At 40.8% G+C, this 15315-nt stretch overlaps 1 protein-coding gene across 3 annotated transcripts in view; it reads right to left on the bottom strand.

Moving 5' to 3' along the window:
* Positions 1 to 15315, bottom strand: part of UGGT1 (UDP-glucose glycoprotein glucosyltransferase 1) — a 1185714-nt gene that overhangs the window by 1058925 nt on the left and 111474 nt on the right. For all 3 annotated transcript variants that reach the window (XM_069213734.1, XM_069213736.1, XM_069213735.1), the window contains exon 6: positions 5115 to 5289. In XM_069213734.1, the coding sequence (XP_069069835.1) occupies positions 5115 to 5289 (175 nt within the window). The remainder of the gene's footprint in view (positions 1 to 5114; positions 5290 to 15315) is intronic.

Genomic DNA, 15315 nt, shown 5'->3' with positions numbered 1-15315 from the left:
GCACTTGGATGCCTTGTCAGGGATAGTAATAGTTATTTAAATACAATTACTTTTCCATGCCACTATTACATGGCGGAATGTACAGATATCATTTGTGTATATCATGACTATTTGCAAAATGACTGGAAGTCTGGATTTGCTTCAAATCAAGTGAGGATTAATATCAATTTAGCATTTAAGGTATTAGATGCATACCAAGCAAAACAAGCATGTGCAATGTAAAGAGTCTCGCCTTTGCTTGATTTAAAGCTATTAGCGCTGTAAATTCCTAACTGGACTTTTCTTGCCACAGATTGAAAATTAAAAGTAAAACAGTTGACATAAGCAAGCCAATTCAAAGCGCCACAGCCACCGTGAGCCCGAAGGAGAGACACAAAAGTAAAAAAAGTTCACTCGCAGTCAAATGTATCGGCAAAGCGCAATTATCCGTGCAACAGGGTCGATGGCCAAGGTGGTAACAAAACTGCACCAAGGAGGGACAAAAGTAAAGCATTTACCAATGATAAAGGATTTTTGAAAGGCAAGCCCACGAACGAGTGATTGTGATAGGCTTGCAGTGGCATGGTTAAAAGCCCACAGATAAATTACAACACGTCAGAGCGCTTGCGCACTCACCTAAAAAGACAATTTTATGGCAGACCGGAGATTCTATTTAGGGATCAAAATTAAAATGCATGCATTAATGAGTTTGTGAGGATTTGGGTGTACTATATGCAAAGGCTGGTGGGCACTATTGTGCACTACACTTGCAAATACAATCTTTCATCAAGTCAGGGTCGTTTTTTTTAAACCTCAAGCACAAGCCTAGTTAGCTGTGGCTACGAGGAGTAAGGTATAGCAAAGGAACTATGTGTAAAACATTTGACAGCACCAAACAACGAAATAAAGTCACACAAATAGAAAGACAACACCAATTTATAAACATAGAGCTTATTTGTATGAATATCTAGAGTCCTTAATTATCAAAATCCACTCGACGGTTCAAGGGATATTTATTTTTAATGCATTAAAGAACTTTTGTATCAACTGCAAGCAAGCATTGGCCAACAAAATGTTTGCAAAACTTTGAAAAGTTAGTCCAGATACTCCGACCTGAGATGAGTGACCAATTTCAACAGGGCAGGGGTTTAGGAGGCCAGTAAAGATCTCTGGACAGTTACCTGACCACCAGAAACTTTTTTAAGTCCAGGTTCACCCTTTAGGATTCTGCCGCCATAGACAACATCGTAGTAGTCCTGATGCTGGAGATGCAGGATCAAAAGATAATCAAGGATGCTCCTGATACTGTGCAGTCAACGGAGGTAAGATTCGGGTGAGCCCGTGGCCCAGGGATAGGGTGAGGCAACTTAGCCACTGAACCCGGGGTCCCACATATCCTCTTTGCGATGGTAGTAGGGCAGCCCTTTAGTTCTTGCAATACAGTGATCAGGCTGCAAATCTTTGGTGGGAGCTAGTGTCTCTCTTGGGAAACGACTAAGAACAGACAACGCCCACGGGTCAGCAGACACGGAAGCAACACTTGGCTATTCTGTACAAGTCTCTTGAAGTGCCCGGTACCCAGTAGGGGCAACACTTCTGCAGGGGCTACCAGCTTGGGGATTTGGGCTCTTCCAGCTCTGATGTCCCTGGTGCTGTCCCAGGGGGCCAGCTGACTGACTCTTGGAGTCTATGCTTCGATCTGGGACTGGAAATCAAGTTTTCCCTGAGCTAGGAGCCACAGACACTATCCAAACTTTATTAGCCAAAAGTGCAAAAGGTGCCGTCTTTTCTGAAAGTGCAGTCTCTTTGTGTGCTTTCAAGGCTAGCAGAACAGACTCCTTCAGTCCTATATCGAAATGCATGGTGTACTGAAGTTTAGGGTGCCATATTTATCCCAGGAAAGTGCCCCTGAGGGGACAATGCAGTCACTAGCCAATGGGCAAGTGTGTCCCCTCCTTTTGAGTGAAGTTGGGTCTGTCTTGTGAGGAATCTAGCTTTCACAGAGTCCGACATACTTTCCCCTTCGAAGATGGCATGACCTTTACATAGTTGTCAGGAGCATGGTAGCCTGCCCCAAAGGTGTGGCTACCTGAGGGCTACACGGCCACGGGAAAACTGGCTCTGGGTTTCCCTCTCCGTCTCTGTCTCCAACCTGTCTACAGGAATAGGCAGCCTGCTTGGTAGTGTTATCACCATTTGCCCTTCAAGGGCAGCTTCCCCTCTGAAGCTTGCCTTTTGGGATGACACCTAGAGTAGGCATCCTGGGGGAGGAGATCACATCTCACTCTGCCACACCTGCCTTTGATCCATTGCCTGAGAGTCGTTCACACATCTCCACAGGCGGGCAAAAAGCTGTCTGTATATCAGGGCCTTTGCGAGGCCACTTGACTAGCTGGGGTACTGAGGGACAACATTCCAAAGGTTGCTTAACATTAAAAAAAGACGTAAGTGTCGACTTGACCATCAAGTTGAATTTAATGCCACAATTAATTTGATACCTTACAGCACCTAATTAGGTAGTCCCATTGAGAATATAGCCAGCCTGGGATGCTACCTGGTAACTCTTATCCGATGGACCTACTAACTTTCCTTAGCAAAACGACAACTTTTAGGGTTTTGCTGCTAAGAAAAATATGAAGCTATAGGTCTTGCTTAATAATATTCAGCTCCTTGCCATAGGGCTTGCTAGGCCTTCCTTCGAGAAGTCTTACATATACTATTAAGGGACTTTGTTATTGAAGGCAATGGCAAAGTCAAACTGACAGTGAGACACTGCCTTTCCAGTTTGCAGTGGTAGGCTGGGAGCCATGTTTTCACGTTGTCACACACAGGGGGGCACAAGCAGTGCTGCAGCCTTCTACGGACACTCTGCCTTACATGCCCTGGGTACCATCTACTAGGGATGTATAGGTAAGTCAGTACTTGCCAATTGGAAACACCTAATTCAAAATAATTTTTGCAAAAGGGACTGAACACTGTGACTGACGGCTGGACATCAGAACTCAGTGCACACTCCAAGTCGAAGAGCCAGCAGCTAATAGTCCAAATTGAAGCAAAAGGTGGGGGGTTGGGGCGGGGGACCTGCAAAAACCTAATTCCTTACAGCGTTACTTAATTTTCCTCTAATAGAAAGAATTCACAGTGGCTTAGCTCTACAACAAAGAACTTGGAACGGAGAACTGATAATCAGATATATTTTCAGATAGATCCAAAGTGATTGCCTAACAGTTAATATGACTTTGTGCGAGGGAAACTTCCATTAAAGTTATATCATGGGTGGGCAACGGTTTAAGTAGGAATTTATTTTAGGAAATGATGATTTCTAAAAGTAAAGCGCTAACGATTGGACACAACATCTTAGAGACCACTTGAACGCATAAATAACAGAGAATAGCCACAAGCCCTAAGACTAAAAAAATACATGCACCATAGTCGCACAAAACTTTCTACAATCCAAATTCCAAGGAATTTCAGACAAATGTAAAATGATAACAATACAGCAATTGCTTTAAGAAAACCACAGGATGCTGCTCACTTTAAATCTAAACTGTTACCACACTCGAGTGGTTATACACACTTCCCAGTCAAAGTATTACATCTTTTAGATGACCAAACTGTCTGAACAACTTCAATATGCAAGAAGAAAAATAATAATGCAATTTGTGGCTACGCTTCATTTTTTGATGCATTAGTCTCTCAACTTAAAGGGGGACACTGTCCTATTACAGACCATATATTTAGGGCAGAGTTCGAAACATGGAAGAAATTTAATGAAAAAAATGGCCAGCTACAGAAGAATGGTTATTTACTTTTCCAGCAGAAAGTAATTATTGTAGTTTGTAATTTATTCATTTAACAAAAGATGGCCTGACCACTTCATGAGTAAACATAAATAGCTGTAATAGTTCTGCTGGTTTACAAAATGAGAGGTCCAGGCCTCTTCAAAAAGGGGAAGAACAATACATTTGCCATTTAGCCAACTAGTTTTAAAAGGGAAGACTGCAAAAAAAATTGATACAGAGTAAGCAACAGTGGTGGAGTTGTGGGCAAAATGCAGTTTCTTATGCAGTGTTACAGATTTAACACTGGCAAAGATGATACAAAGAGTCGACCTGCTTAAGGTCTATATCTAGTATCAAATTATATAGTTCCAAACGATAAACATTAGACTCATCCAAATTAAAACTACGCCACATAACTTGGGTAATTTTGTGTTACACTCATTATGCAAAATTTCTGAAATGACACCACGGAGCATAACTACGTCATTGTTCAGGGCAAAATTATCCACAGGAACAAACAGGATGCAAGTGCCCATTGTTGTAAGCCCTCATATTTATTGCTTTTTTAAGCACGAAATGCACCCTCACATCAAAAGTGGATGCGGAGATATATTTCATGCAAAAATATAACGAAAATTGAGATTTAGTTTACACATAATTACTCATAATTTTCCTGATATTTTGAGTAATCACACAAAAGCAAACTGTAAATGTCGTACACTCCTAATAATCATTGGCCCAAAATACGTGGATTATAAATAAATAAATAAAAAAAATAAAAACTTTAATATTGCTATGCTACACAAAATAAAATCCATCATTTTTCCATACCAGATTACAAAACAATATTAATATAATGGATACTAAAACACATTCGCCATTATCATTTAGGTATGTCTCAACCCAGGACATGAGCAAGGGAGAAAGTTTGGATATTTTCATCAAATGAACGCTTTAAGAATTCAAGCAAATGCTGGAATCTAAAGAGGGCATTAGAAGTCGCTATAATTTGCTCAGAAGATATTTAACCATTACTGTTCAATATTAGCATGTTTCAGTCATATCTATGTGCTGGGGTCCATAGGCTTCTAACGTAGTGAGTCTCAATGGGCGTTTAGTAAAACCTGCAAAGAGATGCTACACTGAAGAAAAATGGGATAAAATATTCACTGTTACACCAGAATCAAAGAGGTGGAGGTGTATATATATTAAGGGGGAATGTTATTCTGTACAACAACAATATTCATAGTCACAAATTTATAACATGTTTTGTCCCGATATGTAGGTGTGACTGCAACTAAGTGTTTCTGATAATATGTATACATTATTCGGATCAAATTTTAAGTTACTTACTACTATAAAATGTCGCAGCACATAGTTGATTTCACCACCACGAGCTTTTGCAGCAAGCACTTGGTGTGACCTGGAAAACTCCTTAGCACCAATGTCAGCATAAAGGATCACCACAGGGACATCAGGATTGAAGTTAGAATATTTATGATCACCTTTGAACAAAAATGGCTTTGGCCTAAAAGAGAAAAGGCAACTGTTTTGAGTCCAAGTCAACAGAACGTTTGTTTTTATTTTGATGCAAAAAAGATACTAATCTAATCTTACTTCTTCAGGGATGTAATAAAGCATTTTTGCTTTGACTGAACGCGTGACTGCTCACTGTCCACCTATTGTCAAACTATACATTTCAATCAACCTTTATCCCTATTTACAGCCTATTATTGAGGACTACTAGAATGCATTATTCATACATTTTTTGATGATAATGTGTTTTATACCCCACAGTTGATTGTTTCACTCTACTCCCAGACCACCTTCGAAACTAACTAAAGAAGTAAGAAACCTTGTAATTACCATGGAATCCAAGTTAAGAATGAGCGCTCAAGTGACAAATTAGCAAGATCAAGCTTCATCACAATGAAAACTCTGCAACGCATCTCCCCCCCACCCCCTCGTATTTCCACACAAGGTGCAGGCTACTATCTCTCTAGAACTATTTAAACTGGATTACGCCAATGGCCCCTACCATGTATCATCTCTATCTACTATGAAAAAACTATAAGGCATTCAGAACTCAGCTGCCAGACTACTGCTACATTTAAAGCCACTATCCCACATCTCCCCTTCCTTGAGGGCACTACATTGGTTACCAGTTGCAAGAAGATTCACATTTAAGCGGCTTTGTATCACCCACAAAGCAATACGTGGAACAGGACCACTTTTCATCAGGAATAAAATCACCAAATAGATTCAGCAAAGAAACTTCTGCTTAAAATTAGCACCCGGCCTCAAAACACCACCATACAAGAAAAAGACAATAGGTGGTACATCTTTCTCTGTTCAAGCAGCCAAGCTATGTAATTCATTACCACCAATGATATGATCCACGGATAACTATTTTATCTTCAGAAGACTACTCATGAGTTGGCTCTTTTGTACATAACCACCATACTCAAACAGCAAAGGACTGCATATCCCTGTGTATGTAAATACGTTATAATCAGATTATGTATATATATCTAGATGTGTATTTCTTTGTACAAATACGTATGATAACTATTTTATCTTACAATAATACATACTTTTTAGGACAGTTTAACAAATGTATATTTTAGTTCACTTAAATGTTTATATGTATGTTTTTGCATGCAAAATTTGTAATTGTATTTATATAACGTTTACTACCCCTGACGAGGCATCAAATCACTTTTCGACGAGCAGCACACTGTTCCAGAACCCAAAAGGATTAGTGGTGGATTAGTATAGGGAAATAGGAGTATACTATTAGTACAGGGAGATATGAGTTAATTTGAGTAGAGAACACAGGAGTCTGTTAGTTGGACTGATTTGGACTGAATAGAATAGTGGAGGGATAGAAGAGGGAAGAATCCAGAAGTGTTAATTGGGAGATTATGGTAGTAAGAGGAGGTCTGGGATGAGTAAAGGAGATGTGGAGGAGGGAAGAGTGTAGAAAGGGATTAGGGGGATGATAGAAGTAAAATGAGGCTTGGGGTGAGCCAGGAGGGGGTAGAGGATGGACTTCTAGCAAGAGTTATTTTGGAGATCATAGCAGTAGAATGAGTTTGGGATAAGTCAGAGAGTGGAGATAGAGGATAGACTGATAGAGGTATAGGGTGATGGTGAGACAGAGTCAATTTGCCATACATGTTAGGTCATTTTCAACAAAAGTTGTCTGCATGTCTCAGGTGGGCCCCCATATTTGATGTGGTATGTCAGCCAAGATATGGACCTCGATGAATCCCACAAAGAGTATATTGTTACTTACCTAGTAGATATCTGTTTGTGGCATGTAGTGCTGCAGATTCACATGCTTTGCATAAGTCCGCCATCTAGTGTTGGGCTTGGAATGTTCCAAGTTGTTTTTCTTCGAAGAAGCTTTTTTAGAGTCACGAGATCGAGTGACTCATCCTCTTGGTGATAGTGCGCATGGGCAGTGGGTTCTTTGTTAGATTGTTTTCCCGCAGGAGGGTGAAGTAAAGATTGTATAAGTGTAAATGTACATTTATAATAAATAAATGACATGTCCATGCAATATATATACATATTTACAAAATAAAGGACCACAACGGCTACAAGCTTCCGGGGAGGAGGGAAGGCACATTTAAATCTACAGCACTACATGCCACAAACGGATCTCTATTGGGTAAGTAACGTTTTCCGTTCTATGGCATGTGAAGCTGCAGATATACATGTTTTGCATAGACTGTAAAGCAGTCCTTCCCAAAATAAGCAGTGGCTAGCCTGTAGAAGTTGTAGTAGTTTGAAGTAGTGTTTTAAGCACTGCCTGTCCAACATTTGCTTGTTGGCGAGATAATCCATCCACACAGTAGTGTTTAGTGAATGTGTGTGGCGTGGACCATGTGGCTACTTTACATATGGCTGCCATTGGTATATTGCTTAAGAATGCCATTGATGCCCCTTTTTTCAAAGTGGAATGAGCTTCTAGAGTTACTGGTAACTGTCTTTTGGCTTTAAGATAGCAAGTTTGTATACATTGGACTATCCATCATGCAATCCCATTCTTTGAAAAAGGATTACATTTGTAAGGCTGCTGAAAAGCCACAAAGGTGTTTCGATTTTCTGAAATCTTTTGTACTGTCTATATAATACAAGAGCTCTTAACATCTAGGGTGTGAAGGGCTCTTTCAGCAACTGAATCTGCCGGCTGTGGAAAGAAGACTGGTAAATCTACTGACTGATTGATATGAAATGGTGAAACCAATTGTGATAGAAATTTTGGATTTGTCCTAAGGGCTATTTTATTCTTGTGAATTTGAAAGAAATGTTCTTCTAAGGCAAATGCTTGAATTTTACTGACTCTTCTTGAGGAAGTAATTGCTACTAAGAAAGCAACCTTCCACGACAAAAACTGTAGAGTGCAAGAATGCATGGGTTCAAAAGGTGGATCCACAAGACTTGTTAGTACGATGTTAAGATTCCAGGCAGGAGCTGGTGGAGCTCTAGGTGGAATAATTCTTTTAAGGCCTTCCATAAAAGCGTTTATAACAGGAATCCTAAGCCGAGAAGTATGCTGTCTATATCGAAGGAAAGAAGCTATTGCTGTTAAGTGGATTTTAATAGCTGAAGATGCACGATTTGCTTTCTGCATATGAAGCAAATAACAGACAATATCCTGTACTTCTGCTTTAAGTGGATTCATGTTTTTGGGCTGACAGTAAAATACAAAGCGTTTCCATTTAGCTTCATAGCACTGTCTAGTTATAGGCTTACGTGCTTCCTTTAGAATATCCATACATTCAGATGGAAGCTGTAGATAGCCAAACTCTATGACCTCAGGAACCAAATCGCCAGGTTGAGCATACTGGGATTGGGATGCCTGATTTGACCTTTGTTCTGAGTCAATAGGTCTGGTCTGTTTGGAAGCTTGCGATGTGGTACTACAGAGAGATCCAGTAGTGTTGTGTACCAATGCTGACGTGCCCACGTGGGAACTCTGGGTATGATAGTAAGAGAAGTGTGATGTATCTTGCTGACCACAAACGGAATTAGTGGGAGAGGTGGAAAAGCATAAGAAATATCCCTGACAAATTAACCCATAGAGCATTGCCCTTGGATTGAGGGTGTGGGTGCCTGGATGCAAAGTTTGGGCATTTTGCATTTTCGCTTGTGCCAAAGAGGTCTATGTCTAGGGTTCCCCACATTTGGAAGTATTGTTGAATGACTTGTGGGTGAATCTCCCATTTGTGTACTTTTTGTTGCGTCCTGCTTAAGTGGTCCACTAGCCGATTGTGCATCCCTGGAATATACTCTGCTAGTAGTTGAATGTGATTGTGTATTGCCCATTTCCAAATTGTCTGTGCCAACAGGGACAACTGAGATGAGTGTGCCTGCCCCCGTTTTTGCAGATAATACATTGTGGTCATGTTGTCCATCCTTAACACTGTCTTGTGTGTAATTTTTGTTTGAAAAGCTTTGAGCGCTAGGAACACTGCTAGTAAATCCAAATTATATATGTGATAAGTTTGTTGAATTGAGTTCATTCCCCTTGTATGGTGAGGTTGTTGAGATGTGCTCCGTTGTGATTATGGTCTGTGGCACAGGGTCCTGAAAGGATCACCCTTTTAACAAGTTGGATGTGATTCCACCATTGCAGAGAGTGATAAGTCTGGCGGCCCAACAACACTAGATCCTGAATGTGACCCTGTGCCTAAGACCATTTTTGAGAAAGACACTGTTGTAGTGGCCTCATGTGTAGGCGTTCATTGGGTACTAATGCTCTATGCACGAGGTCATCATTCCCAATAGTTTCATGACCAACTTGACTGTGTAAGAGTGGTTGTATTGCAGATGAGATATGAGATGGTGAAATGCTTGAATTCTCACTGGATTTGGGTATACTAATCCTGATTGAGTGTTCAGAATTGCTCCTAGACACTGTAGTATTTGGGCTGGTTGAACGTTAGATTTTTGATAATTGATTGTGAATCCTAGGTTGTGAAGGGTGTCCATTGTATATGGTGTATGTTGTTGGCAGGTTTGAATTGTACTGGCTTTTATGAGCCAGTCATCTAGATACGGAAAGACATGTATGTGTTGTCTTCTGAGGAATTCTGCAACCAGTACCAGACATTTGGTGAAAACCCTTGGTGCTGTTATTCCAAAGGGTAGTACTTTGAATTGGTAGTGCTTCCCTGCTAAAACAATTCTTAGAAATTTCAGATGAGCTGGATGTATGGGAATGTGGAAATAAACATCTTTTAAATCTGATGGTGTCATGTAATTTTGTTTCTGCATCAGGGGAATGATGTCCTGTAGAGTGACCTTGTGAAAGTGTTCTGAAAGAATGTATTGATTGAGGGGTCTGAGATGTAAAATTGGTCTGAGAGTACCATCTTTCTTTGGTATGAGGAAGTATAGCAAATACAGTCCTGACCTCTGTTGGGATACAGGTACCATTTCTATTGCACCTTCGAATAGCTTTGATTGTACCTCCTGTTTTAATGAACTGAGATGATCCTGAGTGAGTTTGTGGGAGCGAGGGGGGATGTTTGGTGGAGTAGAAATGAGTTCTAGGCAATAACCATGTTGGATAATTGATAGAACCCACTGATCTGTAGTAATGTTGTGCCTCTGTGGGTAAAAATGTTCAAGTCTTCCTCCCGCAGGAGATGTATGCTGTGTGGGGATCTGTAAAAAGTCACTGTTTGGTTGAGGCGGAGGAACCACTTGGCGTAGCTGATCTACCTTTCCCTTTATAATTATTTCCTCTGGAAAAGCCTCTGAAGGAGCCTCAGGTGTTAAAAATGTGGCCCTTGTTTCTGTTGGGATGTGATTGGCTCAGAGGATGGTCTGAAATCATCCCTAAACTGCGGCCTACGAAAAGTTCAGAGTAGGTGTAGTGTAAAGGGCACCCATAACTTTAGCTGTATCAGAGTATTTTTTCCAGCTTATCTATGGTGGTATCAAGCTCTGGCCCAAATAGGTGTTGCTTATCAAAGGGCATATTCGACACTGCCTGTTGTCTTTCTGGTTTAAACCCTGAAGTCCTTAACCATGCATGCATTCTAATGATGCCACTGGTATTGATACCTCTTGCTGAATGTATCTGCTGCATCTATTGCAGATCTAATTTGATTATTAGAAATGGCCTGCCCCTCCGCTACTATCTGTTGTGCCCTTTTCTGGTGTTCTGCTGGAAGGCACTGTAACAAATTTTCCATTTAGTCCCAATGAGCTCTATCATATCTTGCCAACAGTGCTTGAGAGTTTGCAATCCTCCAATGGTTGGAGGAGGTGCATCCCCTGTAGACTGGCTATTTGCTCTCTTTCTTGCTGCACGGACGACTATAGAGTCAGGTGGCAATTGAGCTCTAATAAAAACCGGATCAGAGGGTGCAGGTTTATACTTTTTATCCACCCTTGGTGTGATAATTCTAGATTTTACGGGTTCCTTGAAAATGTCCTGTACATGTTTGAGCATGCTTGGGAGCATTGGAAGACACTGATACACTAACATCTACTCCTGAGGAGTAACAAATAAAAAATAATCCTCAATGGGATCTGTATTTAACTGTACCTTATTATACGCAGCTGCCCTAGCTATAACCTGGATTGTAAGCAGTGGTATCTTCGGGTGGAGACGGTCCTGTGGGGTATAAATCAGGATCATTAGAAGGGATGGGATCTGAACAATAAGTCCCATGGATCTATATCCTGTTGCGTGTAATATAAGTCATCCCCATGTGTTGAGATAGGGGATTGTGGTGAAAATTGTGCAGGTGAAGGTGGTGGTGAAGCAGGGAGTAAAGGAGAATGTGGTGGTGAAGGCTGTTCTGGAGCCTTTGGTTTCTCCTTTTGTTTAAATATTTCAGCGGTGGAGGCCCAGTTTCTAAACTCTTGTGGAAAGTCAATTTTCTTTTGATTGTTGGAGGAGTAGAAGCTATGATTCTTCCCTGTATCCTTATGTATATGGATTTTTCGCTGTTTAGCGTCCATTACTTTCAATATGGGCCTTATTTCAGAAGACTCCTCAGTAACTGGAGCATGTTTTCCACCCAAAGGTTTCAGCTCCAAGAGTTTGGATACCGAATGTTTCAGTCGGGCCGAAAATGTGAGCTCCGAAAACATTGTTACTTTTTTTGGCTCAAAGGGTGGAAGTCTCTAATTTTCGGCTCGATCCCGAAACAGGCATGGCAAGCTGTTTGGTTGGTGCCGAATGCACTTTGGTCTTGTGTTTTGTTGCCAAACCCGAAGGTTGGTCATTTGATTGTTCTTTTCAGGTCCGACCATGGATGGCAAGCAGTGGGGGACCCAAGACTAGTGCTTTAGTCTTTTTGGTTGTTTTTTGTTGATGGGAAGGGGCTGATGTACTCATGTACTGCGCCGGTGGGATGGATTGACTGTCTCCATCGGACTCTCGATCCGACTCGGAGTCTGCGATGGAAACAGTTGTGTGATGAGGCAATTTTTCTTGTGCGTGTTCTTCCCCGAAGATGTCAGGTGTTCGTTCCGACGACTTAGATGCCATCTGCAACCAACATGCTCTTCGATCCCCAAGAGTGTTCTTTGAACGAAAGGATCGACAAACGTCACAGATCTCCTCTCTGTGATCCAGAGAAAGACAGGTTGCACACCGAGTGCTGATCGGAGTATGGGAACTTGGTGTGACACCAAGGGTAAAAACAAAAGGGAGTCCGTTCCATCAGCCTTACATTGTTCAACTATTATACAGGGAGTGCAGAATTATTAGGCAAATTAGTATTTTGACCACATCATCCTCTTTATGCATGTTGTCTTACTCCAAGCTGTATAGGCTCGAAAGCCTACTACCAATTAAGCATATTAGGTGATGTGCATCTCTGTAATGAGAAGGGGTGTGGTCTAATGACATCAACACCCTATATCAGGTGTGCATAATTATTAGGCAACTTCCTTTCCTTTGGCAAAATGGGTCAAAAGAAGGACTTGACAGGCTCAGAAAAGTCAAAAATAGTGAGATATCTTGCAGAGGGATGCAGCACTCTTAAAATTGCAAAGCTTCTGAAGCGTGATCATCGAACAATCAAGCGTTTCATTCAAAATAGTCAACAGGGTCGCAAGAAGCGTGTGGAAAAACCAAGGCGCAAAATAACTGCCCATGAACTGAGAAAAGTCAAGCGTGCAGCTGCCACGATGCCACTTGCCACCAGTTTGGCCATATTTCAGAGCTGCAACATCACTGGAGTGCCCAAAAGCACAAGGTGTGCAATACTCAGAGACATGGCCAAGGTAAGAAAGGCTGAAAGACGACCACCACTGAACAAGACACACAAGCTGAAACGTCAAGACTGGGCCAATAAATATCTCAAAACTGATTTTTCTAAGGTTTTATGGACTGATGAAATGAGAGTGAGTCTTGATGGGCCAGATGGATGGGCCCGTGGCTGGATTGGTAAAGGGCAGAGAGCTCCAGTTCGACTCAGACGCCAGCAAGGTGGAGGTGGAGTACTGGTTTGGGCTGGTATCATCAAAGATGAGCTTGTGGGGCCTTTTCGGGTTGAGGATGGAGTCAAGCTCAACTCCCAGTCCTACTGCCAGTTCCTGGAAGACACCTTCTTCAAGCAGTGGTACAGGAAGAAGTCTGCATCCTTCAAGAAAAACATGATTTTCATGCAGGACAATGCTCCATCACACGCGTCCAAGTACTCCACAGCGTGGCTGGCAAGAAAGGGTATAAAAGAAGGAAATCTAATGACATGGCCTCCTTGTTCACCTGATCTGAACCCCATTGAGAACCTGTGGTCCATCATCAAATGTGAGATTTACAAGGAGGGAAAACAGTACACCTCTCTGAACAGTGTCTGGGAGGCTGTGGTTGCTGCTGCACGCAATGTTGATGGTGAACAGATCAAAACACTGACAAAATCCATGGATGGCAGGCTTTTGAGTGTCCTTGCAAAGAAAGGTGGCTATATTGGTCACTGATTTGTTTTTGTTTTGTTTTTGAATGTCAGAAATGTATATTTGTGAATGTTGAGATGTTATATTGGTTTCACTGGTAATAATAAATAATTGAAATGGGTATATATTTTTTTTTGTTAAGTTGCCTAATAATTATGCACAGTAATAGTCACCTGCACACACAGATATCCCCCTAACATAGCTAAAACTAAAAACAAACTAAAAACTACTCCCAAAAATATTCAGCTTTGATATTAATGAGTTTTTTGGGTTCATTGAGAACATGGTTGTTGTTCAATAATAAAATTAATCCTCAAAAATACAACTTGCCTAATAATTCTGCACTCCCTGTACGTATAATCGACCCAGACTATTACAATCGGATCAAATGTAAGTTTGGAAAACAAGTGGAGAACTATACAGACGTTTAAAGAAAATAAGAGAGAAGTTCAGATAGTACCGAACAGAGATCTACCAGAGCGAGAGGAAACAAGTCTGAACCCGACGGCGGAAAGAAAACAATCTAACAAAGGACTCGATGCCCATGCACACTATCACCAAGAGGAGGAATCTCTCAATCTTGTGACTCGAAAACCTTCTTTGAAAAAAAAAAAACTTGTAACACTCCAAGCTTAAAACTAGATGGCAGATTTATGCAAAGCATATGTATCTGCAGCTACACATGCCTTCGAACATATATATATTATTCTACACTTGTCATGTTTATAGGTCATTGCATAGTTACTATATATATATTGCTCAACTAGATGCTTATGAGTCTCTGATTTCATTTTGTCTATCACAATAGATAAATATTATCCTCACTATTTATCTATCTACAAGCTTTTCACTATTAAAATATTGAGGAAAGATAATATTATAAAAGTACACAAATAAATTATTTTCAAATACTATAACTCTTGAAAGCATGTGTTTATACAACTTTAAATCTCAATATATTATATTCCTTATACATTTGTTCCCTTCTTTATGTAACCATGAATCTTATGTATTTACTGCTCTAATCCTACTGCACAAAGGGAAAACAAAACAACACATTTTACTCTCTCGAAAGCTATACTCTGACCATCACCTGATACCTCTATCAGCCGATCCTCGGTCTCCACTCATCCCAAATCCATTCTACAACTACGATCTCCAAAATAATCGTACCCAGACTCTTCCCTCCTCTAGCCCTCCTGGCTCACCCCTAACCTCAGTTTACGACTATGATCTCCAAAACAACCCTACTAAATACTCCCTCATTTATCTCTCCTTTGACTCATCCCAAACCCCATTTAAGTACTGTAATCTCCTTAATCCCTTTCTACAAACTTTTATCCTCCACCTCTCCTTTACTCATCCCAAACCTCATCTTACTTCTATGAGCTCCCAATTAACACTTCTGGATTCTTCCCTCCTCTAGACCTCCATTATTCTGTTCAAACCAACTAACAAACTTGCATGCCCACCACTCAAATTAACTCATACCTCCCTATACTAATACTGTACACCTATGTCTGTACACTAATCGTTTTGGGTTCTTGCGTAGCATGCTTTTTGCTGAAAAGCACTTCAAAGCCTTATCAGAAGTAATAAGTGCAATATAAATACAATTACA

This window comes from Pleurodeles waltl, chromosome 11, assembly GCF_031143425.1.
Source record: "Pleurodeles waltl isolate 20211129_DDA chromosome 11, aPleWal1.hap1.20221129, whole genome shotgun sequence".
NCBI classification, from domain to species: domain Eukaryota; kingdom Metazoa; phylum Chordata; class Amphibia; order Caudata; family Salamandridae; genus Pleurodeles; species Pleurodeles waltl.
Note: the sequence above shows the minus strand (reverse complement) of the source record. Positions and strands in the feature narration are given on the sequence as shown.